The sequence below is a fragment of the Lepisma saccharinum genome, chromosome 8 (assembly GCF_977018435.1).
Source record: "Lepisma saccharinum chromosome 8, izLepSacc3.1, whole genome shotgun sequence".
Lineage (NCBI taxonomy): Eukaryota > Metazoa > Arthropoda > Insecta > Zygentoma > Lepismatidae > Lepisma > Lepisma saccharinum.
This window is the reverse complement of record NC_139236.1, coordinates 87,176,804-87,204,778: the sequence shown is the minus strand read 5'-3', so window position 1 is coordinate 87,204,778 and position 27,975 is coordinate 87,176,804. Positions and strand designations below refer to the sequence as shown.

Genomic DNA, 27,975 nt, shown 5'->3' with positions numbered 1-27,975 from the left:
TGGTTTGCTCAGCGCGCTAAGACGCCAGGGGTTCTGGATTGTAATCCCGGCCTAAACATGGGTGCTCTTTGTAAGTGTCCCTTCATCAATTTTATCATAATCACTCAACCTCATCTTCGCGATTAACAAAAAGTGACAGAAAAGTAAAGTAAGTTAAACCAAATCAATCAATCTCTGTTTCATGTTGGTATCAATTCTCCTGGTTTCCTTCTTTGACACTTGTCCTTTATTTAATGTCAGTAGCCGCTTTCACTGCCGAATTTTCTTTCTAAACGTCCAGTCATGAAATTAGGCGGGTGGCAGAACTTCGCGCTGTTGCCACGTCGGAGCACAACCCCGTGTGTTCGGAGGTTTTAGATAATGAAGGATCTCGCTGTACAGCTGGTCTTTATAATCCGTGTGATTCAAACTTGCAGTTTCTGCTCGAAAGGTCAGGGATGACACAAAAGTGCCCCGGAGAGAGATGGGGCTGACGCTCCAACTATGTAACGCAGCCCGGTTGACGTTGCCACACAGTGCGCGGGAACCAGCGACTTTTGTCCCGCTCTCGCTTTCCTTTTTTCATATGTGGGACGATCAGTCGCCTATTTTCATGGGCGTGCATTTATTTAGTTTCCGATAGGTTGTTTACATCTATCCAATGAAAAAACAACTTATTGTGTCATCGCCCACAGATTACTATGAATACTTGAATCTCGAAAGTAATACAGTCTAGGGAATGAAGTTCGCAATCTAGCTAATTTCCTACTAGAATACCCTTCTGGTCGGTGACCGACTTACCAGGCTAGAAACCAGTCGTTTCGGGCAATTATTTCGCTACTTGCTTGCTAAAGCTGCCGGAAGGTGGTGCTGATCACAGCACCTCCGTTGTGGTCGATACGGAGATATTGTGGGCCACCACCTTGACAGCACTGTTGCCTTGATGGCAGCGCGCTATCCACAACAAATTATATCTCCTTCTCTAAATAACAATTCATCAATAAATGTATAAACATCCACGGGGTGTAAGGGGTACCTTTCACGTAGGCACCCAAAAGTCAACCTCACTTCCACGTAGTGCACCCTGGACTAAAGACTAACGAGGCTCTGGCGACTGGCACTATGGCCAGTATAATTTTGTGTGTGTTGTCCTGTTTTTTGTCCTTGTGTGTGCTGAGTGCCCCTTTACAGCCTCAGCTTTTAACAGAAGTCAAAACATTTTAAGATTTTTAGTCACGCAACGTTAGAGTTGTTATTTGTAATGATAAGGGGCTGGCCCCCGTATAATGTGACGGGAGCAAAATAGCCTAAGTGCTGACGCTCCCAAAATTTTATATTCAAATCAAATCAAATCAAATGTATAAACATCTTTTCTGGTTCTTTCAGAATATCCTGCAACTCGACTTTAATAATAGTCAAATTGGCGGTGGTTGAACCAGTCCCTTTTACTGCTAGCCAGAGGGCCATTACAACATTTATAACTTCTCTGTTATGAAATAGGGACAATAAACACGAGGTAAGAGACCTTTTTAAGGAGAAGGGTTTAAGAGCCCTCGCCTCGTGCCTGCACAAGGACATTTTCGCACAGCAAAAACAATAATAATATTGATTCGTTCATGTATTCATACCATGGAGACGCGAGATAACTCAAATACGAGGAGCCAGCCTCCGTGGCGGAGTGGTTAGCACATTTCCCTACGATGCCAGGCGTCCCGGGTTCGAATCCTGGCCTGGATATTTGTGAGTGTCCATTCATCAATTTCATCATGTCATCACTCATCCCCATCTTCGCAAATTAGCCAAAAGTGGCACATGAAGCGAAGTAAAATAAAGCAAATCAATGAATCAATCAAATAGAGGGACACTTCCATCGGTAACTGCTATGCTGCAGTCCAACGAGGCTCTGTCGTCTGAACCTACAGCCAGTATAATCCTTTGTAGGCAGTGGCGTACCTAGGATTTTCGAAAGGAGGGGGTTACGTATACTTTTTTTTAGTAGTCAGCCATCTTTTCCTGCCTTTGACGTTCTTTTTTTTTAAGGAAACTGAGCCAAGGGGGGGGGGAGACCCCCAATAAAACCCCCTTGGGTACGCAAATCCAGTATTTTGTCCTTATAATATGTGTCTCTTTACAGCCCCTGCTTTTAACGAAGGTAAGGAGATATTAGTCCTTGGAGAGACATGTTGATCTTAGTTAAGGTAGGGGGTGCAAATAGCCTAAGCGCTGACGCGCCCAAAAGTTCTGATACTCATGCCACGGTGGTCGATCTAAGGTCGGAATTTTTCAGGTCTTATCCCCACATAGAACGGCTCTGGGGCTGACCCAGTATCAAATCAATGGGTACGTGGGGTCAACCCTTGGGAGTAAAGGCAGCCGGAGCTTGGTGCTGATCGCATCACCTCCGAAATGGGCGAGATAGAGAATGTGTGGAGCCCTAACCCCACATCCCCTAATTGTGCCTTCGTGGCACGGTGCTATATGGACGGGGGGGGGGGGCTTTACCTTTAGCATGCTCATTCATATCAGCATATGATATGCTAATATGGAGGAAGAGAGAGAGAGAAGAATCAGAACTTTCGTATTTAGTTTAATATTGGCATATAATTGCTAATTATTGATTTAGGTACATCTAAAATTGTCTCAATTACCGTCTGATGATTGATCCGTACGTCCGTGGATATAAAAAGTCACCGTACATTTACGGCCCCAGGACCGTATTGGCAACACTGTTTGAGCGATACACTGTGCCTTCTTGTGACGTCAACAACTAAGAATAGAGCGCTGTTCGTATTTAAAGCGGGAAAGAAGGGGGAATACCCCCTCTAGTTACTCGTTTCTTTTTTTTTATATATATGTGGGACTGCTTCATTTTATGTATGATGATTCAAGAGTGTTTACTAAATTTTTTAAATACCACACTGACTAATACTGCTGGGTAATTTATTTCGTTTTCTTGCTATTCATCATTGAAATGCGCTCGGTAATTCGTGTCCACAGTGAATTAATAACCTTACTGGGAATGCTATTGAATATAGCATTGATAATTAACACCTTTCTGTTTGCTAATTGCAGATGTACGTATAAGTTGTAGGCTTAATTGTTACGTCACGCGTTGGGGATTTTGGGAGGCGTTGTCTGTCACGCTTCCGGTGAAACAAAGGCTCGGTTTAAGAACTGTTTAACCTATTTGCTTTCCCACTTCGAGCAAAAGCGAATCCACAGGGTGGCTAATTGTAGGAAGCACCTGTCAGCCTCCCAAGGTCAACTGGATGGAAGTATTGTGACGTCATGCACTATGATACTCGAGCCTGGTAGCTAACCTTAGGGTTTTCCCATACCATGCGTTCGACATTGAATAGGCCATTGCTTTCTTGAGGATTGAGTTATGCGTTAACTTGTTGCCTAATTGACAAGTTAAATTTTATAGATGTTCTAAAAGCTTCCGTGTTGAAATGAGAAGCGAATGTGCATAAAATGAATCCTCGACAACGGCGTATCGTGGATCTTTGAGTACCGGGGGCATGGGCGTCGCCAGAAATTTTTGTAGGGATGTGGGGTCAGGCCACGATAAAACTTGTACAAAACTAGAAATAATAACAACCACAATTATAGTTATGATTATTATCATACAATGATAACTTCTCTGGCTAATAAAAAAAAAACAAATTTTATCCTGAATTTATTGTGATTAACATATCTTTGAAGATACTCTTTTACTCAATGCCCAAGATGAACGGAAATCTAGCACAAATATTTTCACTATTTTTTATATCTCATACCCATACTGTAATGTATACAATTATGCAATTTTGTTATTAACTTTTATACACCTCGTCCATGGGAAAGTAGGGTCTCCCCGATGGCGCAGTGGTATCATCGTCGCCTTGAAATCAAGGGGTCCCGGGTTCGATACCCGGTGGAGGCTCATAGTGGTTCGGTTCCCACTTTAAACTGTAGGTCCAGTCTAAATTAGCCGTACTGTGAATAAAGTGGACTTAAAACACCAACTTAATCAATCCAAGGGAAAGTGGGAAATTTCATTCAGAAAGTTTCTTGTTGTGTGACCTCTAACATAAAACTCTAATTTTAGGAATTTTGGAAACTGTGGAACTATTTATTATTTGGTTTAATTGGTACAAAAAAAAATTGCTGGTTCCTGTATTTTACGTTCAATTTTGGCGATCTAGCTTCCTTTTTACTTTAGTTATTCTATACGATTTGATTTGATTTGAATTTAAAATTTTGGGTGCGTCAGCACTTAGGCTATTTTGCACCCGTCACGTTATGCGGAGTCCAGCCCCTTACCAGAACTAAAATAACATAACTGTAATGTCGTGCCGTAACAAAAATATTAAAATATTCTGACTGGTTAAAAGCTGAGGCTGTAGAGGCACTCAGCACACCTAAGGACAACACACAGAATTATACTGGCCATAGGGCCAGTCGCCAGAGCCTCGTTCGTCTGCAAAATGCAGTCCAGGGTGTACTACGTGGAAGTTCATCTCTTACACCCCAGTTACTCTATACGAATAACTGGACACAATGCCCGACCCCCCCCCCACACACACATCTTTGCAACAAATCCGGCAAATTGCGCTGCTCAGTGGGCACCAATCCACCGTACACCCCGGATCTGGCGCCCTCCGTCTTCTACATGTTCGGTCCATAGAACGACAACGGTTTTATGACACAGAAGGTGTGAAAGTGACTGCGAAAAAGTGGATACAATAGTGTACACATCTTTTTTTTCAGAGAGGACTCGAGATTTGAGAGGCGCAAATGCATCCCTTGTGATGGAGACCACGTTGAGTAGCATCTCTGTTTAGGAAGAGTTACTTAACGTGTGCAATTTGAACAATATCAGTTTATAAGTAAGAAAGCTATGCAAAGTTTTGCGTAAATCTAATTAATCCATTTCAAAGTTAACTCTTTTGCTTACCTTCAGTTACCATATCTTATTCCCAAGTTAACCATTGGAAATTGCTTATGATCAATGTTTTATCCTAACTGTGAAGATTTATCGTAGAAATAAGCTACGTTAAATAACCTAATAAGTCAAAAAGTTTAAGATATTACTATTTTTAGTACAAACGAACTACTACTTTAATTATAATTTAGTTTGTTCATGATATATTTGAAATTTATAAATGTGTGCACTTTACACATTTATATTGATTTATGTATTTCAAATGTATTTTCAGATAAACAAGCATGCCCAACAAATGTGGATCAATGTTGCGATCAGGATGGTGAGTTTAAGATATTTAATTGTACAATTGGACAATTTTTATTGTATAGTCACGGACATTTCTGGGTTGTAATGATTCCATTAAAAGTCAATGGGATTTTTACAAGCCAGAAGTGTCCGTGACTGTACAAATAATGCCCACCAAGTAGTCCTCGTATAATCAACATGGACAACATTATGTCAACAGGTCATTGTTATAATCGAAATTAATGATATTACCAACTTTATCTTTATTTCGTTCAAATATACATGTTTAAGTATTTTCTTTAACATTATGGTGTTTTCTAATCTGTTTCCAAAGCTGGAGAATTAGCAGCATAGAACTTGAAGAATACAGTGAGATAATATGAAGCATTTGAAATGATGAAAGAACATTTTCGTGAAATATCCTCCATCTTTCTTCGATTCGTCATTTTACTTCCTTTCATGGTTTCGATTTTCTAGCTGGAATACTGTTAGCCCGTGGAGGTGGGTTGTTCCTCTTCTGAAAGTAAAATAGAAAGCATTCTAAACTTTTTGATTGTCTAGTATCCATTTACTTATGTATGACGTCATGTATAAAAATAAACCTATCTCGATATGCTGATATGTTACAGTAATTACGGCGAAACGAAAATTTAAAATGGACAAATCGGGTAAAAAGTACTTGCAGAAAAAAAAAACAATCATGTATGTATATGTAGTGACGGTAATGTTGATATTTTGTACTTTGTAAGTTCATTTTTGCAGGATGTCTACTAAACTTTGAAGTTGTTTTCTAAATGCTTCTGAACTTGCTGGCGGATTTCACCCAAATATAATTAAACTCTTAAGCTCTGTTTCCATGTTAATAAAACATTAAAATTCTGACCAAGGCAAACATTTTTGTATAAACAATTTACACTAAAACCGTAACGTTTCCACCCTCTAACTGGGTCGTCTTCAGACGAGGATTCACAATGTACACATATTACAAAATTTGAGTGAGCATTTAGTTTGGTATAGATTACTATTAAACTGCTTGAGTTTTATATGAACCTGTATATAAAGTTGAATGACTGACTTACCTGGGTATATTGTGGTGATGCCGATTCGTACCGTCTAGAACCTGTTAATTTACAAAAGGAAATACTATCACACTTCACCTTACACACAATTGATAGAAAAATGTCAGTGTAATCAAGTCAGTTTCAGTCGACAGCTTACAGAGGCGGATGTACACACATCACCATCAGTGGAGTTTGCCAGCCACAATGGGACTCAGGGGCCTCCCCGATGGCGCAGTGGTAGCGTCGTCGCCTTGTAATCAAAAGGTCCCAGGTTCGATACCCGGTGGAGGCACATAGTGGTTCGGATCCCGCTTTAAACTGTAGGTCCAGTCCCGATTAGCCTTACTGTGCATAAAGTGGACTTAAAACACTAAACCAGTCAATCAATCAGATCAATGGGAACCCGAAAATCTTCAACAATGATTGGATAGTACAAATGGCAACCCTAGATATTTATCTTCCTTATTCAACTGTCATTGACCAGTGCAGGGACGTAATATCTAGTAGACTAGTACCTATTGGGTATCTACATATATTTTCAATTATGAATTGTCACCTTTATACCCCAAGAAGAAAAATCTTTACAATGCACGTGCAGTCACTGATGAGTCACTGCCAAGGTATTTTCACCCACCTGAGTCCATTTTCGAATTTCGTCCTCCATTCGCAAACTTGCTGCTGTGGTAAGCATGCTTATAGATATTGAACTTTCATTTGTTGGAGATTTTCTATACGTTTTAGGCTTCCAGAGGACACTGGACTTCACTGGTTCAAGTGAGTCATGTAAAATGTCAAAATGGCGTTTTGAAGCTCACTTGAACAGTTATTACCTCATGTAAAACTAAACTTATTCAGTCTGCCCTATAATTTTTGTCGGGCCTTTAAGGGTTTCATTGGGCTCTCCCTTGTATAAAGATCAGAAAGTTTGAAATATACTTGAAAAACCTTACATCTTGCGAAATATTTAATCGTAACGAATATATTTACATGAAGATGAAAATTTTATTTACATAGCATATTTTCGATATTTACTGTTTAGTTAAACAGTGTCCAAGATGATTTGGGGGACATAGTGCTCTCATGCCCTAACTGTTATCAAATTAATACAGTTAGGCATACATCCAATGGATGTTTGATCATATAGATCCAGGTCCACTGACAGGTCTTCTTCACAATTTTAATAAAATAATATTAAAGGTGTCCAGTGTGGAATATTTTATTAGTTGCGAAGGACTAGAGGGATATGACATTTGAGGAGAAAGTGTTCAGAACTTCTCCACATAATTATTGTCAGATTTCTGACAGGAAAACTACCATATTATGGAAATTTGTGATACTAATTGTATTTCAGAACTCATTGCATTGACAATTAAGTTTTGATTTTAACACAGTTAGAAATTTACTAACATTTTGGAAATCCTGAAAAAAATTTGGAAATAATTTCCTAAGAGTCAGAATCGGAAGGGAATTTTTCCTTGATCTCAGTACCGAGGTAAGTTTTGTCATCTATTTGTCATTTTTGTAGGCCAGATGATTCCACTGAGCAGTTGGTGGAGGAAGAAAAATTAGCAGGAATATAATGCATAACATTACCTTTCATGGGACAGCAAGTATCGGGTGGACAAGGTGTCGTGTATCCTGAAAACAGAGGAAAAGAAACTGTTAGATCACAGTGATACACCTATACTGTCTCAATAGAAATTCAATGATCAATACACAGGGTGTACCAGTAATACTTTGATCCAGTAAAATATTTATTATAGAAATGCTATTTATTATAGCTGTGACACAGCATACCTGAATTGAATAACTTGTCATTATGGCAAATGTTGAAGTAGCAACTCCTCTGATTCAAACACAGTGTGACAAGTTTTGTCGTTTTGGCCAAGATTGTATATCAGAAGTGATGTGGGTAATTTTCGGTGGTGACTTGCTTCAGTGTATCCAATACTTTTGTACACCCTATCCTTCAGCATTCCCAAAGAAAAAAATTCTTGGGTGGCAGATCTGGGGACCAAGATGGCCAACGTTTCTTGCAATTATTCTCTTCCTGAAGAAAAATCGGATGAATTTGTCAGAAGTGTGTCGCGTTGCCCGATCTGGAGGATGACATGGCACCTGGTGTCATTCACTTTGCTGTCTATTCAGATATGTTTACTGAAATTTTATCTTCCTACAATAATCAAGATATCCATAATAAGTAATTTACTGGGTCACTCTACTAGTGAAACACCCTGTGTTTTTAACGTGGTTATCCACAACTATAAAGAGGATTATTCCCCACACAACCGATTCCTTCAGAGTCCTGTTGTCGGGGTATGCCCTGCGCCCGATGGTTCTACTTTTAGACAACAGCTGAAACCTCTTAAATACCCGACTATCATTCGATATCTCGGAAACAAGTTAGAAATATATAATTCTATGCTATTAACCCGTTAATTGCCCTCTTCGAGTCAACAATAGAATCGTTCACAGATGCAAAACAAATTTCCGTGGACAATTAGAAGTGCCTAGTTATGGTCAGATATTTATTACGGGAAAACTAATGAAATTTCCAAAATTAAAAAAATATATATAATGAAAACTCAATGCACTATTAATTTATTCCAATAGAAATTATCCTTATCAGTGGTTCTGATTAGTCTCGTTACATACTAATTGAGCTTCACCTTCTTATCTCGATCACGAAAAATAGACAACATAAATTATCCCGATTTGTATTGAGTAGTACTTGGTGGGCATTATTTGCACAAAAAATTATTCAATTGAACAATTAAATATCTTAGACTCACCATCCTGCTCACAACATTGATCCACATTTTTTGGGCATGCTTGCTTATCTGAAAATATATTTGAAATATATAAATCAATATAAATGTGTAAAGTGCACACACTTATAAAGTTCAAATATATCATGAACAAACAAAATTATAATTTAAGCAGTAGTTCGTTTGTACTAAAAATAGAAATATCTTGAACTTTTTGGCTTATTAGGTTATTTAACGTAGCTTATTTCTACGATAAATCTCCACAGTTGACGTAAAGCATTGATCATAAAAATGACGAAATGGTTAACTTGGGAATAAGATTTGGTAATCGAAGGTAAACAAAAATGTTAACTTTGGAATTGATTAATTAGATTTTTTATCTGATTTGAAAAAAATGCAAAAAAAATGCCTGAATCTCATTTTATAATGCCCATTTAATAGTTTGAAATTTGTAATTTTAATATTAATTGTGTTCATCGATTAGTTTTTAGTCCAGAACAAGTTTCCTTCTTGAATATCCATATTTCATAATGAAAGCAGACGTGTTTCTAAATTTTGCAATAAATGTTTCAAGCTGAATACGACATCTATTGGTGACTCGACTGAACAATTGGTGCGGTTTTCGAATTGCTAGTATATTTTTGGAATACCTTTCTTGATATCCAAGGCACATCTATATATTATTTACATCAAGACCAACAGATATTAAACTTGATCCTAAGCTGTAACTCAATTTTATCGTTATTTCTACAGGTTACATATCATCAGAAACACTCACATTTTACTAATATGCATGCACTCGTGCTTTTCTTACGTGGAATAATTTCCTCTTCACACACGAATTTGACACATGCCTTATTAAAATTTAAGGTTTATACTAACTAGATAAACTGTTCTCTTGCACATACCTTTTCTAGAGGAATTTCCTGATTGGAACATCTGTAAAGGAAAAAATGGAAAATAAATTGAATGTGTTTCATTTTTCGTGGATAAATTCCTCTTTGGTCAAGACTATATCAGAACATCACAATAATTGTCTTCAATCTCTTATAATTCCAATAATCTCCTTGTTAACATCTGATTTGATTTGGTTGAGACGCTCACTAGCGACACCGCGGCGAAAAGTGTAAATAACGGCAAAACCTGCAAAAGTACTCTTCTGAAAAATGCCTTATCGTCACTCATGATGGTCAAGGATGACCTCAATTCAATGATATTGGAGTGCGACCAAGGATAATATATATGGTACGACTTCCAAGTTAACTAATATTAAGGTACAACTTTGGCAGTACGTCACTCGTTGTGTCAAATTCTAATACAGAAGTCGTTAAATATTTATGACACTTGCTTGAGTGAAGGGAAAATAAATAATTTCCATGCCTAATAAAACATTAGCAAGGTAAGAAATCAACTCTTTACCATAGCTTAATACATGCCGTAGTAAAGATCAATATTTATTTGTTGAGTGGTGTTTTTTCGTTATATGCTTTGATAAGCTGTTTACCGATGTGTTAGGTTACACGAGTGAGCAATACATACATGATATTTACATGGTGTGTCTCTCATACTTTCGAAATGCATATGAATATCCCACATCATTTCACAATTCACATTACCACTTACCAAGATGGTGATTATATAAAGTGTACATATTTAATGATACTGAATAATCTAACGATATTAAGATAATGATTACTGACCTGGGCAAATATAATAAGTAAAATTACCGGAAAAACCTTCATCTCTCAGAAGAGAACGTTATTTTTTTCTGTACACCACTTGACTGTATTGTTTTATCAGGAAATGCAGCAGTAGGGTTGAACCAAATGAAAACAGAATTTCTTTGTTTTGATTTTTCGCTACGAAGAAATGGTTTTGCAATTAACATATGTCGAGTTCGTACCGTGAGGTTTTTTTCTGTGTCACGCTAATTTCATATTGGCTTTTGTTTTTATGTTGAGTTTATTGTTCGCGTGCAGTTGCTCACCACTGAAACACATTTTTCCACGCAGTAAGAAGTAAAGAAATCTTCTTTTACTGCTTGTGGAAGCATGGTGAGGAGTTCTTGTTTAAACGTTACTGTGCAATGGTGTCTAGATTCTAGAATGTGGAAATTGCACATATAACGTGCAGTAAATATGAAGGACCCCTTTTGAACGTTTTCAGTAAGTGTGTATGTGTGTGTGTGGAAGAGGGGCTGTTCTTGGTAGACCTGATGTTAAGGGATGATGTCGATTAGCAGCCCCTTCCTCTACTCAACCCTTATTGCCAAGTGTCCTGGTCTGTATCTCATTCATTTTGAGAAACAGAATTTAGAAATAGCCCAATAATCTCTCCTTTATGTTGATGTTCACTACATTAATCGGAAAGAAAATTCAGATTTCACTCCTTGTGAATTTACAAGGCCTCCTTCCTACTGTTAATAACTAACATGACGTTTATCGCTGTCTTGAATCTTAGGCAGCTGTGTCACAAATAACCATAATGTTCAACTTGTTAACTAGTGTTGGCGATTAGGGTGCGAGGAGGGGTGGTTTCCCCCCACTTTTTTACTTTTTGCTCCCTCACTATGGCCTTTTAAATAACTTGTCTACAAGAGAAAGTAAACTGTAGTTTTCCCCCAGTTTGGCACTCTGTCTGTGCATAACAGTACAAAAAGAATGTAGTCAGATGCATAAACAATACCAGCCGCATTACCCATTGCTGATTTCATTCATTTTCTCTAACATCGTTGTGACTGCCACGTGGAAATCACAAGTGTAATTTTCTTACTCATTCATAACAAAATTATATTTCTAGAGTGTAACAAATTTGACAGCTTCATGTAACAATTAAGTAACAACAGCTTAAATGATTGTGATTTAACCTGTTGCATTTCATTGTGATTCGCTTGAGTTGTAAAATTCGTGAAGAACAGTATATTACTTTCACATTATTAAAATCACAGAAGTGTTAAAGTTATATCACAGTGCAAGCAGACCGAGTTGAAGGATATGTATGTTTTTTAAAAGATTAAACAAGTAAAGAATTCATGTTCCAAGAGGGGAGGCGCCAGGGTTGTGCGAAGAGGTGCTTGTGCACACCATTTTCAAAACCTATTGTTAACCTAAAAATACTCTTCATAGGGGGAAAAAAAGGTTTGGAATAACCAAAAAAATGTTCCTGGAAATGAAATATTTGTTTAAATAGGAAACAAACAAATTTTTATTCACCAATACAAAATCGTGTAATTTTGTTTATACTTATCAAATATTTGGTCAAAATATTTACGCTTTAGTAAACGCTATTATTTTCTTTTGTTTACAGTTACCAAAAGGATTAGTTAATCGTGGTTTGTTAATTTAACCAAATCAGTTTTTCTATGCTGCAGTGTCATATTAGGTGACTTGTGAAGATAATATTCAATGAACAAGCTATTGACTCTAATCTGAAAGCAAGCAAGCAAAAATGACTCAGTCACTAGTAACTTTCAGTTTGATTGGTATATTTTCATAGAAGCCTACTAAAAGTTGATTGGTATTTCATGTACTGACATGTACGCATGTTTTATATTTTCTTTATTTTGAAGAATTCACCTCCAAAATTTCATTCCTCACCCCTTCAGCATGCCTAGATGATTAATCCTGGCGCCGCCGCTGTGTTCAAAGTATTGAATCCGTGATTCTATTGGCTGCTCAAATCTCCATTACAGCGAATTCATTGTTATTCGCTACGTGAATATTACAAAGAGCCACCTGTTGTTTCTAACCTGCATTTCGTCGAAGAAAATCTATCTGCAGTGAAGTAACAAGAGGCGGTGTTCTTTTTCCTATGCATTTGTTGCACTAGGAGCATTGTAATCATTAAAAGGTTTCGGTGTGAATACACGCCAGGGGTCGCAGCCAACATCCTTCCAGGAAACCGTAATGTCGCTCTCGCAATGTTTCCTCCCCCGAAGGTTTCAAATTGCATTCGTGATCGGCAAAGTGGCAATTCGAAGTTAATGACAATAATTGGCTATAATTCGAATGTGCCTATTTTTCCTGAAAAACCTCGTGTTCTTCCCTTAATATAACTTAAAAGTGTTTTGCCCAGAGATACACCATTACCTTTTGCAAGATATTTTCTAGTTTCCGGCTCGAATTACAAGGAAAGAGGACGCACTTAGATTTCTGGTTGCACGGAACAATTATGGTTATTAGGAAGCAAATGATTTGGGCTTGAAATGACTTTTTTCTACACCGAGAAGCGCTTGTAGCCAATAAGTGCTAATGAACCCATGTGCAGTTCGTTATTCTTTCTTGCATTGATTCTACCAAGTGAGGAAAACTCGTCTTAATGTACATTTTTTTTGTATGAATACGTTGATTGGTTCTTATGGAAGTTAGTTGTTCATTTGTTTGTTTGTTAGTGGTGTGTTATTTTTCTATAGCGAAAGGAAGGCTGCGAAGTGCTTTCGATCACATAAGTAAGATTTAAGTCTACTTATTCTTGTTTTGCCTAAAAAAAGAGGACAAAACATAAGGACACGAGCAATTTCAAACAGGATATTATTACATTATGTAGTTTAAAGATGATGAGGTTCCTCTTGCCACACACAGGTAAAGAATAAGGACGAAAAATAAACATTAACATGGAGACAAAGAACATATCTTTCAGAGTTTAGTTCATAACCATAAGTTATTTTTCCAGTTTATTTTAGATTATCTGTAACTCTAGAATGTGTTCCAAATATGAACAGCACGCGGCTATTCTTTCATTTTTAAGTAACGAGTGAGAAAATCAATAGTTAATTTTATATATATATCTTTTTTGCATGTCTGAATATAAATGTACAGAATCAAAGTGTGATAAAAATTATAAACAAGCATAAAAGTTAGATTCTAATCAGTAAAAACTTGTTACTTTCACACAAACTATTATACGCTACACGCACTGGGTTAGAGTTACCCTTAGTCAAGAAGTATCTGTTAGCTGCTTTACAAGTAACTTGTTACTTTTACACAAACTATTATACGCTGCACGTCTATTTCTTATATTGATATAAAATTTAGAAATACATGACTCTTTTCGTGTCCTCTTGGAGTTCGATTATCCAAAATACTTTGCTTCTGCTGCTACTACTACTATATCAAATAATAATAATAATTAATAATCGTTTATTTTAAATGTTGAGCACAGTATGAAACCTAATACAGCACTAAGTCAAATACAAAAGTACAAAGTTACACACGAATAAAATACATAAGCTGTAGAATAACATAACATAACAAGTTAGCATATTTACACTTCAAGTTACAGTTTTCAACGAGATCTATTATATCTCTGATACTAATAATTCTTTATTGTTATATAATATTGTGCAATTAACTGTGTATTTTTCTAATAATAATAATAACAATATTTATTTAAGTGATGATAACGATTAAACAACCAGGTATATCACTATGTCAAAATTGGTTATACAAAATTAAAAAATTGAATACATAATTATAAAATAAAACAGTGGATCCTACAATCTTATACATCAACATAAATTCAAATTATAGGTTTCAACAAGATCAGCTACTAAACCTCTGGCCTTATTTATGCATGTGAGAATTGTGATATACCTATGGGAATATCTGGGAATTTTATAAGCTATATTATTCAAAAAGTATTCACTGTCAGCTTGGAAAGGTAATATCTTCTCTACAAAATTTATCCTTTTCATTTTTCTTCTTTCTTCTAAGGTAAACATATTCAACTGTGTTAACCATTCAGAGTAATGTTGGTCATAGTATTTTTTTTTTAAACTTTGTGCATAATTACCAGATAAAAGGTTTTTGAACTGATTCAACTTTTTGAAGGTGACTGGTTGCAGTCAGAAACCATAATTCATTTGCATATTCAAGAATTGGACGAACTGTCATTTTATACAGGAATATTAAGGTATCTTCCTTTTAAAAACTTTCCATGAGAAAAATATATAATCAAGCATTCTCTTTGCTCTTTTGCAAATTTCTGAAATGTGCTCATCGAATATGAGAGAGGAGTCTATTAATATTCCTAATAAGAATAATAAGAATAATAATAATAATAATAATAATAATAATAATAATAATAATAATAAGGAAGGTGCTGTGCATTAACCTGCCTTGAAAAGATAGCATACGAGGGTCACTATTTATATTTTGAGCCTAACAATGAAAAAAACAGGAATTTGGCATTGAAAACTGCTTTATTGTTTTTCGAAGTATTCTCCTTTATGGTCAATACACTTTTGCATTCGTTCGAACCATTTGTCAAAACAGTTTTTCCAATCTTCTTGAGACACCTCCATAATTTGGTATTTGAACGCATCAACGGCGTCTTCCGCCGACGAAAATCGTTGTCCACGCAATTTATTCTTGACATTCGGGAACAAGAAGAAGTCATTGGGTGCCAAATCAGGACTGTACGGCGGATGACCCATCAATTCGATTTTTTGACTGTTCATAAAGTCGGTTGTTAGACGAGATGTGCGACAGCTTGCATTGTCTTGATGAAGAATGATCCGACGGCGTTTGTTTGTTTTCCGTATTTGACCGAAGACCTCTGGCAAACAAATTGTTGTGTACCATTCAGAGTTGACCGTTCTACGTTCCTCTAAAGGTACAGTTGCCACATGACCAGTTTTCCCGAAAAAACAGGCGACCATTTGTTTCGATGTGCTTCGAGCACGAACAACTTTTGTTGGATTGGGTTCATCTTGAAACACCCATACAGTCGACTGCTGTTTACGTTCTGGCTCATATGCATATATCCATGATTCGTCACCTGTTACAATCTTATATACGTCTTTTGAAGCACCACGATTGTATTTATTGAGCATTTGTTTGCACCAATTGACGCGAGCGTCTTTTTGAGTTTTTGTCAAATTGTGTGGGATCCAACGAGAACATACCTTTCTCACAGCTAAATGATCATGTAATGTTTTATATATGCTGGTGGAACTAATGCCTATGGTTGCCTCAATCTCACAGTATGTCACATGACGATCTTGCAGTATTAGGTTTTGCACAGCATCAATGTTTACTTGAACAACAACTGATTTTGGACGACCTTCGCGAATCTCGTCGGTGAGCGAATGGCGGCCACGATTAAATTCGTTATACCAGCGTTTCACAGTGGCAAAGGATGGGGCTTCGTCGCCAAATGTGGAAGTAAGTTGATCGATGCACTCTTGTCTTGATAATCCACGTCACAAATCGTAAAAAATCATCGCACGAAAATGTTCACGAGTTAATTCCATTTTATTATTGTCGCGCAATCTCCAAGGCAACATAAACAACACAAATGAAGCTATTGACAAAACATTTGAAGTACGTTATGGTCAATAATGCCAGACGATTCCGTGCAAATGTTAAATCTTTCCTAACTTCAATCAGTGTTGCCAAGGCTCAAAATATAAATAGTGACCCTCGTATTTCTATCCAAACAAAAATGTTGAATTCACCCATTGGCTAGTGTCAATCCTTTCTCACCCGGTGATGACGCGTCTGGGTACTAAAGTAATATTTAACCTAATTCAATCATTGAATTGAATTGAGTATCATTGAATTGTTGTTTTTAAGTCTACTTTATGCACAGAAAGGCTAATCGGGACTGAACCTACAGTTTAAAGTGGGATCAGAACCACCGTGTACCTCCATCGGGTATCGAACCCGGGACTCCTTGATTACAAGGCGAAGACGTACCACTACGCCATGGGGGGAGGCCCCCCTAATTCAATCATACTAGTATTTTCAGGGGATTTCCCCCCCCTTTCCCCCTCCATATATAGGCCGAATGTGGATAAATTATATATCGTCTGAATCTGTGATTCATTCTGCGTACAACGGTATATCTTTCATATCTCTAGGGCATTTAGTTTCTGAGCTATAGTAATTTCAAGGTACCGCCATTATCTATCGATGTTGATAGTGGAAGCAGTACGAGTACCTGTCTATGAACTGTCCAATTCTGATGACTCATTCCCGCCAAAATCATTCATTTTAAGTTTCCCCCAGGCGGCAGGCAACGTATAATTTCACATGTCGCTCTTTCAGGATGTACTTGATATGTAAGAAGAGTGGAGAGAAAAAAGATGGATAAAAATCATGAAATTGAAGAATGCAGAAAACTGCCCCTCCACCGTTTTCATGATTGCACGAACAGTTCTTTGGCCTTTTTCGCGCCTACACCAACGTCGGTTCCCGCGCTTTTCTGAAGAATGAAGTTCGTTTCGTTTCGGGCCTTTTGCACCGATGGCCCTTAACCGGATCCGTCTTATAATGCTGCATGATAATTTGCTCCGTGTATCCTTTTTGTCTGTATGAGGAGGCAAACTGTCATGATTGAAGAAAAAAGGAAAATTATACGCGTTCTCGCCGCTGCAGGTCGGCGAACCTGTCGTCATGACCTGACATGGCATGATGCGGGCTGCGTTGTGTGGTCTCACGCTTCAGGTGGGTGGGATTTGCCCAAAAGCATCTGAAATGGCTTCAAGATATTCTGATTTTTGCGTAGACTGTTCTCCAAAGCGGTGCATTCTGAAACCGTCACGGTGGTGTGTGTCCAGAAATTTCTGCCACTGGAGGGCGAAGTCATTAATTTATATAGTTTTTAGTATTATTTATTTATATTATATTATGTTATATTTACATTAATATATTTGTATTATGTCTCTTGTAGTCTACGGTTGTTACAAGCATAAAAACACAGGGTTTTGTTGTTATGTTTCAGAACACACACTCCGCTCCATTCATTAGACATTTATTTTTAGTTTGATTAGTATGCTTGTAACAACCCTAGACTACAAGAGAAATAATTATACAATGCAAGCAATGCATACATACGAGAAACAATAATTTATATTTTTGTTAAAGAATAAAAGAATACAAATGGTTTCCCTTACGTGCATTTTATTTCATTTAGGGATTTTACAACAATAAGCACAGATCTTGGAGTCTATATCTGAGAAACGGTACTGGTTCATTCAAAAATCACCGACCATACCTGAAAAATACATACAAAATGTCTTGTTACAAAAAACAAAATGCATAATTTATTACTACCTCTTATGTTGCACAAAAATACTATTAATACGAGAAAAATTAAAGTCAATCCTGTAACTATTGACATTATTTACTCTATAGATACAAGTTAGTTCGCATTAAACATAAAAAAATAAAAACACCATGGTGTAGTGGGTAGAGCAACATTGTGTGGTGTTAAGTTCTCGATAAAGCATCCCGTTCCGTCTCGTCAGAAATGATTTTTTTTTAGATATATCACTACATTTTCCTTTTCAATGTAAACTTATATCATTTATACAAGTTTCCCCTCTATGTGGAGATGTGTTGTTACCGCGAGGGGCTTATCAGAGTATGATGGCGTCTATGTTGCCTTCATCTTTTTGCAGATTTTTTTGTTAATTCTTATTATTTATCTTGTACATTCGTTGTACTGACATTAACCAAACAGTAAAATTTCAAGTCAGTCAAACAATATATACAATCCCACATCATACGCAAATTAACAATATGGAAGTATCTTTCACTTGCATAAATTGTGTTTTTTTAATAAGTAATATTAAGAAAAGTATTGAGGATAGGCACATTTAATTTTAAAAAATGTCTCCTGTTGGGCAATCTATCATTCACGATATTCATTTGTTTAAATTTTAAAAAGGGAAGAAAATTCTAGACTAGTCGTGTCAAATCAATTGGGGGCATTTCAGCGTTACGTGTGTGACATTTTAGACAAAAAGTGTAAGGTTCTAGACATGAGATTGGATTGAAATATTCATAATGAACTGATTTCATAGAATTATGATGTACTTTGTTGTGTCTGCTAACAAATGAAAGAAACTTGAGTATCATGGCATAAGCTGAATGCATGAAAAGCATTAACAAAAGTGCGTCACGTGTGTGACACTTAAAAACTGTAGCAAATTTTGACTTCATTTGTCTGTAAAGCATATATGCTGGAGAAGCTAGTAACGTTTATTGGTGAAATATGTAAATTATATGCATTCACAAACATCTAAACCTTAATACAATTAAAAACAATAATTTCCATATTAATTAATTTTGTTATTAACGTGGAGTAGGAGCACTTTTCGTGGAATGGCCCATTTGATCTATTTTATGTTTATGCAAATATACAATATTAACCAATAAGTTGCTGACCAAGGCAGTTTATTAAGGTAAAAACACTTAACACGTAACGTTTCGACCCTGTATCAGGGTCTTCCTCAGACGAAGAATGATCATTTTAGTTTAGTTCTTCGTCTGAGGAAGACCCTGATACAGGGTCGAAACGTTACGTGTTAAGTGTTTTTACCTTAATAAACTGCCTTGGTCAGCAACTTATTGGTTTCAATATGGAAACAAGGCTTAATTATATTACAATATTAACTATTATAATTGTAATACAGCGCATCAATTCACTAGTCGTTATCTCGATGCTGTAGTAACCAGAAAAAAACAATTAATTAAAAGAAACGTATTAGTGAAAATAAAGTGTTCCGTTTAGTGAAAATTTCCATTTCGAGTCCTCAAAATAACTACCCGCCCAGATGATATACTACCCTCTGCTTACCCACTCATATTTTCTGGCTCCTCCAATATTATTAATACAATTTGTTATAAATAATACCCTTCGTTTCGACCTGTTAACACATTTAGTTTTATCTTTGTCAACTTCCAATTTTCCCCCATCCTGCTTTTAAAAGTATTTTGGTATTATTCTGTATTTAAGTGCACTTTAAAACATTGTATAGCGTTTTCTCTGATGCATTTCTGCTCTTCTATTTTACAGTACAATTTAAAACTTCTGATCCTGCACGTTGAAAACAATAGATTATGGTGTTGTGTAAGAGGAAGTGTTGGATTGTGAAGCAGACAGACAAAACTAAACTAAAATCCTTGACGTAGCAACCCTTTGAGCACCAAGCCAAGGCAAGCGGTTTTTAATTGAGTGACTGCACGTGGTCAGCTCTTCGAGTCCCATCGCCGCTGTTAACCGACTTTCCAGGCCAGAGCCAAAGTATAAAGTGAGTACCGTTTTTCTAAAATTTATTTATACTACAGACAGACGCTACCGCGTGCGTCCACGCTCTAGAAGCTATAACACTGTCCCGCTTACATACCTTTCCATGCATTTCTTGTATATATCAAGGGATCATGTTAGATGCAATAAAAGAATGTCACAAGGTGCCGGTTCATTGATATCTTTTCCAGTATATTAGTAATTCTATTTTGTCGTTACAAGTCAAATAAACGTCAAGAATGAGAGCTATTTCTTCATTAATGAGTGCTCGCTTAGAAGAATCTGTGCTACGAAATCCATTAATTGAATGGCTCGGATGTAAAACATGATAGGTGACATTTTGGTTATTTCTGAGTTCATTAAGAAAAAATGTTATTAGAAGCTATACTGTAGATAAAGTGTTATTGTGTCGTGTTTACCAATTTCACAAGGCTTCACTGAGTCCAATGCAAATTGGATGACATGACAATTTCACTCAAATATTGAAGGATGTCACGTTATACTTTGTAACTCAAAAATGACCAAAATGTCACTTACCATGTTTTACATCCGAGCCCTTCAATTAATATTGTTAGATTTTCTCAAAATAAATATCTACACAAATATTTCACTTCGCTAAACAAATATTTCACTTCGCTAAACAAATGTTAGACGAATATTTTTTGCACCTCATTTACTTATGCTACAGTCTCATTACTAAGTAATTGCCAGAATAACACCATTATATTTAATTCTGTTGTACTTGATGGTGTTTGTTACCAGGGGCGACTTAAGGGACGGGCGACTGCCCAGGGCGCCGCCCTCGGAGGCACCAAACCAGGGCGCTCCTTTGAGTAGCGCCAAAATTTTATTTCTGATTATGTAAGTGTGAACGTTTGTTTTTAAAAAGAATTGCATTTGTGTAGACGAAAATTACTAATGCTAAGTGTGATTATTGTTATTTTATATCAGGTATTAAATAAGTACATACCTACAGTGAACATGTTCTTGAATAGTAACACTTAAAAGTATTTAAAAATAAGGCTATTATGTTTCGTCATTAAAACCGTAAATACATATAATATGGTCATGTTCATGTGGAAAGTTTATGGAGGCAGGGTGGGAAGTAAAAGGGGGGTGGGGGTGCCAAAACTCCACATCGCCCGGGTAAAAAATTTATGTTGAGCCGCGCCTGTTCGTTACCAGAATAGGCAAAATTAGTGCAAGAAAACTACTTTAAATGGAAATTTTTAGATGTTAAGAAATTATTGTGCCATTTTGTACGGCAATATTTTGCCGTTCAAATGCTCTACTACTTGACTGCAACAAGTCTTACTACATATTCTCTGTTCACCGTAAGAGTGAAGCTAATGTAAGTAAATACACGCAGCTTAAGAGAAATCCTATTGGTTGCTGGAGTGGCAGCTGCGCAGGAATGTTGCGCGTTGGAATACACTGCATGTGATAAAGCCTCACCACTTAACAACGTAGCTGCTATGTTGAAGTTGTTGCACCATAAGTTATGAGCTGTTGATCTACGACCAATATTCATGGGGAAAATAGCAGCAGAATTGATTGTCGCAGAGCTAACACTTACGAAGGAACTATCCTTAGAAGTCACGTGGTTCTGTTTGCATTAACTTCTTTCTTACTGTGGATAGAGAATAGAAGTCGAGTCACTCTAGCACACTACCTACCCCGAAGCATGACTTTCAGCACTAGCATGGCTTGATGAGGAGGAATATCCACCGTGGCCGCCATAGATCGGATGTCTCACTGGATACAATTTCCCATATCCTCCATAACCATGTAATCCGTGGCGTCCACCATGCATTCCATACGGCACCGCGCCATACCCGCCACCATGGCTTGATGCTGATGCTTGGCTTGAAGCATGCGACGTGCTTCCTCCGTAGGGAATATAGAGACTAGGTGTGCGTCTGGCTCTTCGTAGCTGAATGGCGGAATTGCCCTCAAACTGGATTGGATAGTATTCTGCGGCATCCGTTTCATCTGGGAAGTAAATCAAAGTAACTTGTTAATCACATGACACACAGAATTACTTTTGCTACAATTTATACTGGCTGGCTTCTCAAGTGGAAGACAGAGGGAGTTTTCGGGTGTGTTCGGTTGACATCGTCTACTTTCGTGTCGCGGGGCGAAACAAATGAGAGTCGATTACACCGTATGTTGCCAAACGTACTGTACGCGAGAATCTGAAATTGAAACCAAGAAAAAGGACACAAGCCCAAAGAGCATTTCACAAAAGAAAAGTCATTGGTTATTTGGTAATAAGCAGAGAGCGCAAACTGGACCTATTTCTCTAGAGTTACGAAGCAATTTAGTCAAAGTTACTAAGTTGAGCAAATGCCACAAAGCGTTTTGGTCTATGGTGACCAAAGAGTTCAACTAATCTTCCTAGTTAATTCAAAGAAATCAGTTTTATGTGTATTACTGCTACTACTAACAAACTAATAACAAGAACTACTTTAGTGTTAATTGCGCAGCTCTGTGCATTTGAGTTCATACCTAAATGCTCATAGCTAAGATGGCAGTTAGCTCTTAGATCAACAATCATGTTCTATTAGCAGAGGCGTCTCCTTAACGCATGCGTCAATTCTGGGAAAAAGGACAGCTTGCTCTGCGACGACATTAATGAGCATTTCTACATTCTAATTTCTTCATATAGGAAAAGTATTTATTTTACACGAGAGCGCTCAACTAAGCTTATATTACATTTCTTGGATCTGAAGTGACGCATGCGTCAATTGTGGGAAAGGAATTATTACTTTTTCACTTCAGATCCAAGAAATGTAATATAAGCTTAGTTGAGCGCTCTCGTGTGAAGTAAATACTTCTCCTATATGAAGAAATTAGAATGTAGAAATGCTCATTAATGTCGTCTCAGAGCAAGCTGTCCTTTTCCCCACAATTGACGCATGCGTTCAGGAGACGCCTCTGTCTATTAGTTACCTTCTAGATAGGACGATACTGAAGCAATTGTACAAATGATAAACACAAGTGCCGTCTTCATCCTGAAAGCTGTTGAGGACTTTAAAACTACTCAGCATTGAACAAACCAGTCTTATATAGGGGTATCGAACATTCAGAAAAACTATTGAGTGTGTGGGTGTATTTCCAACCTAGGATTCTGCGCAGTCGGGTTGTTGCTTCTAGCGTTTCTTTACTTTGTTAAGAGAAAAAGTTTCTTTGAAGCCTTGGCGTGACTAAATGTTCAGCGAAGAAAATCGGATCCTTTTTTGTGCGATTGCATGCTCCCATCAGCGTTTAAGATCAGAATTTCAGAGGAAATGAGTATTGGCTTGCTTTTGCTTCCAAACCTGGTCAAAACCAAGATACGAGGGCTGTATCGAAAGTCATGCAAAAGTTGTCACAATATTTTATTGACATAGGTTGTACAAATTGAACACACTTATTTTCAAAAGCCTCCATCACAAGAATGCATTTGCACCATCGTTGAAGCCCGCTCTCGAATCCTCTTTGAAAAGATTCAGGTGTGCACTGTTTAAACAGCCCTTGTAGAGCTTGGAAATGAGGTGTGACACCATTCCAGGGACTCATTCTTCCTTTCCAGATCACCAGATGCGGCCACGTTACGTCATCCCCTGTCAGACCCATAGAGAGGGATAGACTAGGATGGCTGAAGTCTAGGCCGCAATGGACAGAAGCGTCACTCAAAACAAAACAATAAAACAAAACAAAACAACAACAAAAATAACAACGATGTCATAATATTGAATGCGGAATTGAAAACTGCCTTAGAGTGTCCATGGGTCAGAAGAGGTTAAATAACCTCTCAATATTGTTATTTGAAAAGGAAATTGCAAAGATGGTGAATTAATTTATAGGGTAGTTGGTTCATTGAAAGCAAGAAAAGTTAAATTCTAATTACAGTCTGTAACAAAATAACTGCACCACAGCTAAAAATTAGGAGAATATTATATGAATTATGAATTGTTGTTTTAAGTCCACTTTATGCACAGAAAGGCTAACCGGGACTGGACCTACAGTTTAAAGTGGGATCCGAACCACTATGTGCCTCCAACGGGGAGGAGAATATTGAAATATGTTTAAATTGTCATTATAATAATGTGCTAAACAATGGCAAATTACACCAGGGATTCCTTGGTGCATCTTGATTCTTTTTTGTTATTTTGCACTGCTGTCTTTCATTCCACTCTCTGCCAACAGGTATCTCTGGCGTCTGTTTACAAATGGCTGCCTCATGTTCCTGACGTGAAGCCGTGTTTACTGGTGGAAATCATGTGAATAGTGGGTGGAAAATCTGTTTTCACTCATAGTTTGAGCAGATACATTGAGTTTTGCTAGCAAAAATTGGGGTTGAAATGCGATTTATTAATAATATCAGTTTGTTCAAAATCAACATGTAATGATTATTTTACTGAAAAAAACAAAACAAATGACAAAAGGTCAATATCCAGGCTTTAATTATTAAGAGACATATAAAACAAGGCCCAGGATTAATCTAAAGTAAAAGTATAATATGAGTGGTATAATTGTTTACATTTTACCTAAAACACAGTTTGCGTTCCATTGTGTTAAGTGGTGCAGTTATTTTGTAACAGACTGTATTTTCTTTCTGAGATGTCAGTCGGGTTTTAGAAATATTTTGCAAATTTTACTTGGAAAAATGTGCAATACATAGTTTATAACGATTATTTTTTTCAAGCAGAGTTGAGTAATTATAGTAGACTATATTTTTTTCTACTGAGAATATACTGCACACTGTATTGCTTATTTTAATTATTATTATTAACTTTTTTTATTTTACTTCTAGGCTTATATTCTGGTAACACACTGATGGAATTTTCTGTTTTCCAAAGTAGTACAATATTATCTAAAATATCATAACCTTCATTCGACGGTTAAATCACCCTTACTAAATTCCTGGCCTCAGCACTGACCATATGTGTTCATTTTTAGGCAACGCGAAGTACTAGACAATGACTACAGTCACAGTATGTCTATTAAGCCTATATGCAAGCCGTAGTTAGTAATTTTACCTATATTTGAGAATATTATATTTGGGCCAATCCATGACAAAGTGATCCTACCACTCAAAAAGTAAAATTAGTCCAAATACTATTTAAACAGCAATAAACTTAAACTCTAGCTTTAGCTTAGTGCGGGACACTAAATAGTTACTAATTTGATATTTACATGTCCTTGAATTGCATTAAGAATTCAGATTAACAAAGAGAAGTGGAAAATGTGATAAAGGTTGTCTTTTTACATTAAGAATTGAGAGTATAAGCAATGCTCAATAAATTTGTAATTTTCACAAATAAATTAGGTTATTATTAAAATTTATGAGTTGAGGAGGTTCTTTTCCCCTTTGATATTGTTCAGTTAAAATATTATGTTAATAATATGGTATTAAATGGAGTTAATTAATGGGGCATTCACACAGGTCACACCCGGAACTTTTTAAAAAAAATTAATAACAGTAAAAATAAAAATGTTTTCACTGGAATAAAAGACATGAGATGATATGTTGCAATCTACATTTCCTCTCCAAAAATATGATAGATAAAAAAGTTGTAAAATCACACAGAGTTTTCAAGTTTTGTGGTGGTAGGTGAAGCTTTTGCCGCCGTGTGAGTCACACCCTGAACTCCAGTTATTCTTGAGTTGCCCAGAAACAACGTTATTCACAGACCTCAGTCTTCAGGACAGTAACAATGTCATCATTCTGAAACTATAATGATGATATGGATGAGCAAAATATTTAGATTTGAAGCGTGTGATTGTCACACCCGGAACTCAACTTCGAACAGTCAGTTCGTTCTTAGAGAATACATTTAAAAGTAATTAAAGAAGACTGTCAGGTGTCTGCATGCAAGAAATTACAATTTTTCAAAACATGGTTCTGTTATGTTTCTTTCATATACGTAAACTCTTGAAGACTTTGCATTCATTTTGTCTTAACCTAGGTCACAGAAGTAATTATGCATCGTAGACTGCAGCGTAAGTAATGAATTTGCGTGTTGACTTTGCACTTTTTTAACTTCGTGTTTGTGTGCGAAGGAAAAATACATTTCGCGCGGTCATGGACGAACACGCAAAGCGCTTCTGAGCATTCCAAAGCATTTGATATCTCTTTCGTATTTGACAACGCATCATTAAGTTGCCAGAAAGAAAACGTTTTTTTCGCATGCTCACCGGATGGATAAAGAACATCCTGGTGGCTTTTTTCGTGAGTATGCTATGGCAACATTGAACTTTTGCCCTTGCACAAATTTTATCAACGCGCCAAGGTGGGCAATTAGTGTTAATGATAACAGTGTCTATCTTGAACCTCGACCATGTTACCTTATGTTAACTCGCTCTCGTATGTCTTCGTATTTCGTGCTGCATGTTACTTTGTGTACAGAACGATTTTTCTTGTACCCTTACACAAAATTAGACCTACCTGAGTGGCCCAAAACGGACGTTACTCTCAAAAGAAGTGCCAATTTAACGGTCACTAACATTCTGTGAACTCTTGCAAGCAAATTGAGAGGTCGTGTGAACAACTCGCTTCTCACAACACTACAATGACTGATGACTCGTAGTACAGCAACTTTGCTTGCAAACCACGCTTGCATTTTAGCTGAAGGCTTTTACGGATAGCATTTGCTGCCTACAACACTCCAGCAAGCCTTTAGCAGCAATAAGAGGCAATTGTTAACATCCCCGGACGGTTGTTCTGCGAAATAATGGGATGTGAGTGTCATTATGTACAGAACGTGATCGAAATGAAGGTTCCCTGTGCGCAGGAAGTGCTCCGTAACCTATCGTGTTACAGGTGACGCTTCAAGGATTTGAAAATGCAAATTGGAACACCGATTTTCTTTCAAAAACGATGTGAAATGTTCTCTGAAAGAAATGAATTGTAGAAGAACGTTCTGTGGTATCTCATTAAGTTTCATGTAATTTTTAGTGATCGAGAGGAGGATGAGATGTTATTCCGTGTCATAGATCTGCATCAGGAAATGTACGTAGGTGTCAATTGAGGAGCTATTTTCACAATGAGTCATATTTTCATTTATCGCCACTGGGGATGAAAGATAATAAGGGATACCAGTTGAATGAACTGTACACAAAGAGATTACTAAACAAGTCTTCTCCTTCCCCTTGGCAGGGGAATTCGCGAATGGAGCAGATTTTCTTTGAAAATTTGAAGGTTCAAATTCCAAAAGCTTTTGTTGAAGAAATAGTAAAACTGTAACAATATTTATGATTAAAGTCTGTGCGTTTGAAAAAACAACTTCTTCATCGGCTTCTTGTATTTGATACCATCTTAAGGGATGTCATCTTTCAATCCTGTTCACAAATTAAATTAAATTTTGTCAATTTACCTCCCACTGCCTACTTTAAAGCTTAATATACTGTTTATTATTTTAAATGAAGCACTCCTATTATTTCTGAGCACGTTCCTGGGGGCACAGAATTTTCTGTAAGCATATAATGTCACTTTGGAAATATGTGTAGATTCTATATATTAACCCCTCCACACATACGCGGGGCTCATGTACATAAAAATACACAGTATGTCATACATACAAGCCTATATATACACACCTAGGAGTTAAGGTTGGCAGCAAAATAAAATGCTAATCACAGAATCGCAACAATGTGTTCTTTCTGCAAGTTATTTTTGAAGCCTTCTTCGATAACTTATTATTAACGTTACAGTCTTGCAATCAAAAAATCAAATATTTTAGTATTTAGTCTCGGATAGTTTCTTTGTATTACTCTTGCTATAACTATAGGGCTCTGGAAAAGGTTATTGAAGGATTGTATTTTATCTTGACCGAACATTTTTTTGTTCGTTGGGATGTAACAATCATCTCCCTGCAAAGGAGGCAACTGCCCATTGATAAATCCGGCTCCTTATAAAGATGGTATCGAGACG

General features: G+C 36.9%; 1 protein-coding gene and 2 long non-coding RNA genes across 4 annotated transcripts; 1 reads left to right on the top strand and 2 right to left on the bottom strand.

Annotated features, from left to right (window-relative positions):
• Positions 1 to 5,179: 5,179 nt before the first annotated feature.
• Positions 5,180 to 23,745, top strand: LOC145991620 (uncharacterized). The gene is made up of 3 exons (XR_014442082.1): positions 5,180 to 5,228; positions 19,827 to 20,061; positions 23,632 to 23,745. It is a non-coding gene; the product is annotated as an uncharacterized LOC145991620 (long non-coding RNA).
• LOC145991619 (uncharacterized) lies at positions 5,443 to 10,869 on the bottom strand. 2 transcript variants are annotated; one of them, XR_014442080.1, is made up of 6 exons: positions 10,724 to 10,869; positions 9,932 to 9,962; positions 9,048 to 9,095; positions 7,849 to 7,893; positions 6,274 to 6,314; positions 5,443 to 5,711 (listed from the first exon to the last, which is right to left on the bottom strand). It is a non-coding gene; the product is annotated as an uncharacterized LOC145991619 (long non-coding RNA). The 2 variants fall into 2 exon arrangements; XR_014442081.1 differs by lacking the exon at positions 9,048 to 9,095.
• Positions 17,920 to 23,078, bottom strand: LOC145991618 (uncharacterized). The gene is made up of 3 exons (XM_083127679.1): positions 23,010 to 23,078; positions 21,734 to 22,049; positions 17,920 to 18,020 (listed from the first exon to the last, which is right to left on the bottom strand). Exons 1-3 carry the CDS (start codon positions 23,068 to 23,070, stop codon positions 18,008 to 18,010), a joined length of 390 nt encoding a protein of 129 aa, XP_082983805.1. The 5' UTR covers positions 23,071 to 23,078; the 3' UTR covers positions 17,920 to 18,007.
• Positions 23,746 to 27,975: the final 4,230 nt, after the last annotated feature.

Coding starts and splice junctions, on each gene's coding strand:
- LOC145991618 (XM_083127679.1), bottom strand. CDS start 23,070: ATGAAGACGGCACTTGTGTTTATCATTTGTACAATTGCTTCAGTATCG. Junction 22,050..23,009: donor AGTATCGTCCTATCTAGAAG/GTAACTAATAGA, acceptor TTTACTTCCCAG/ATGAAACGGATGCCGCAGAA.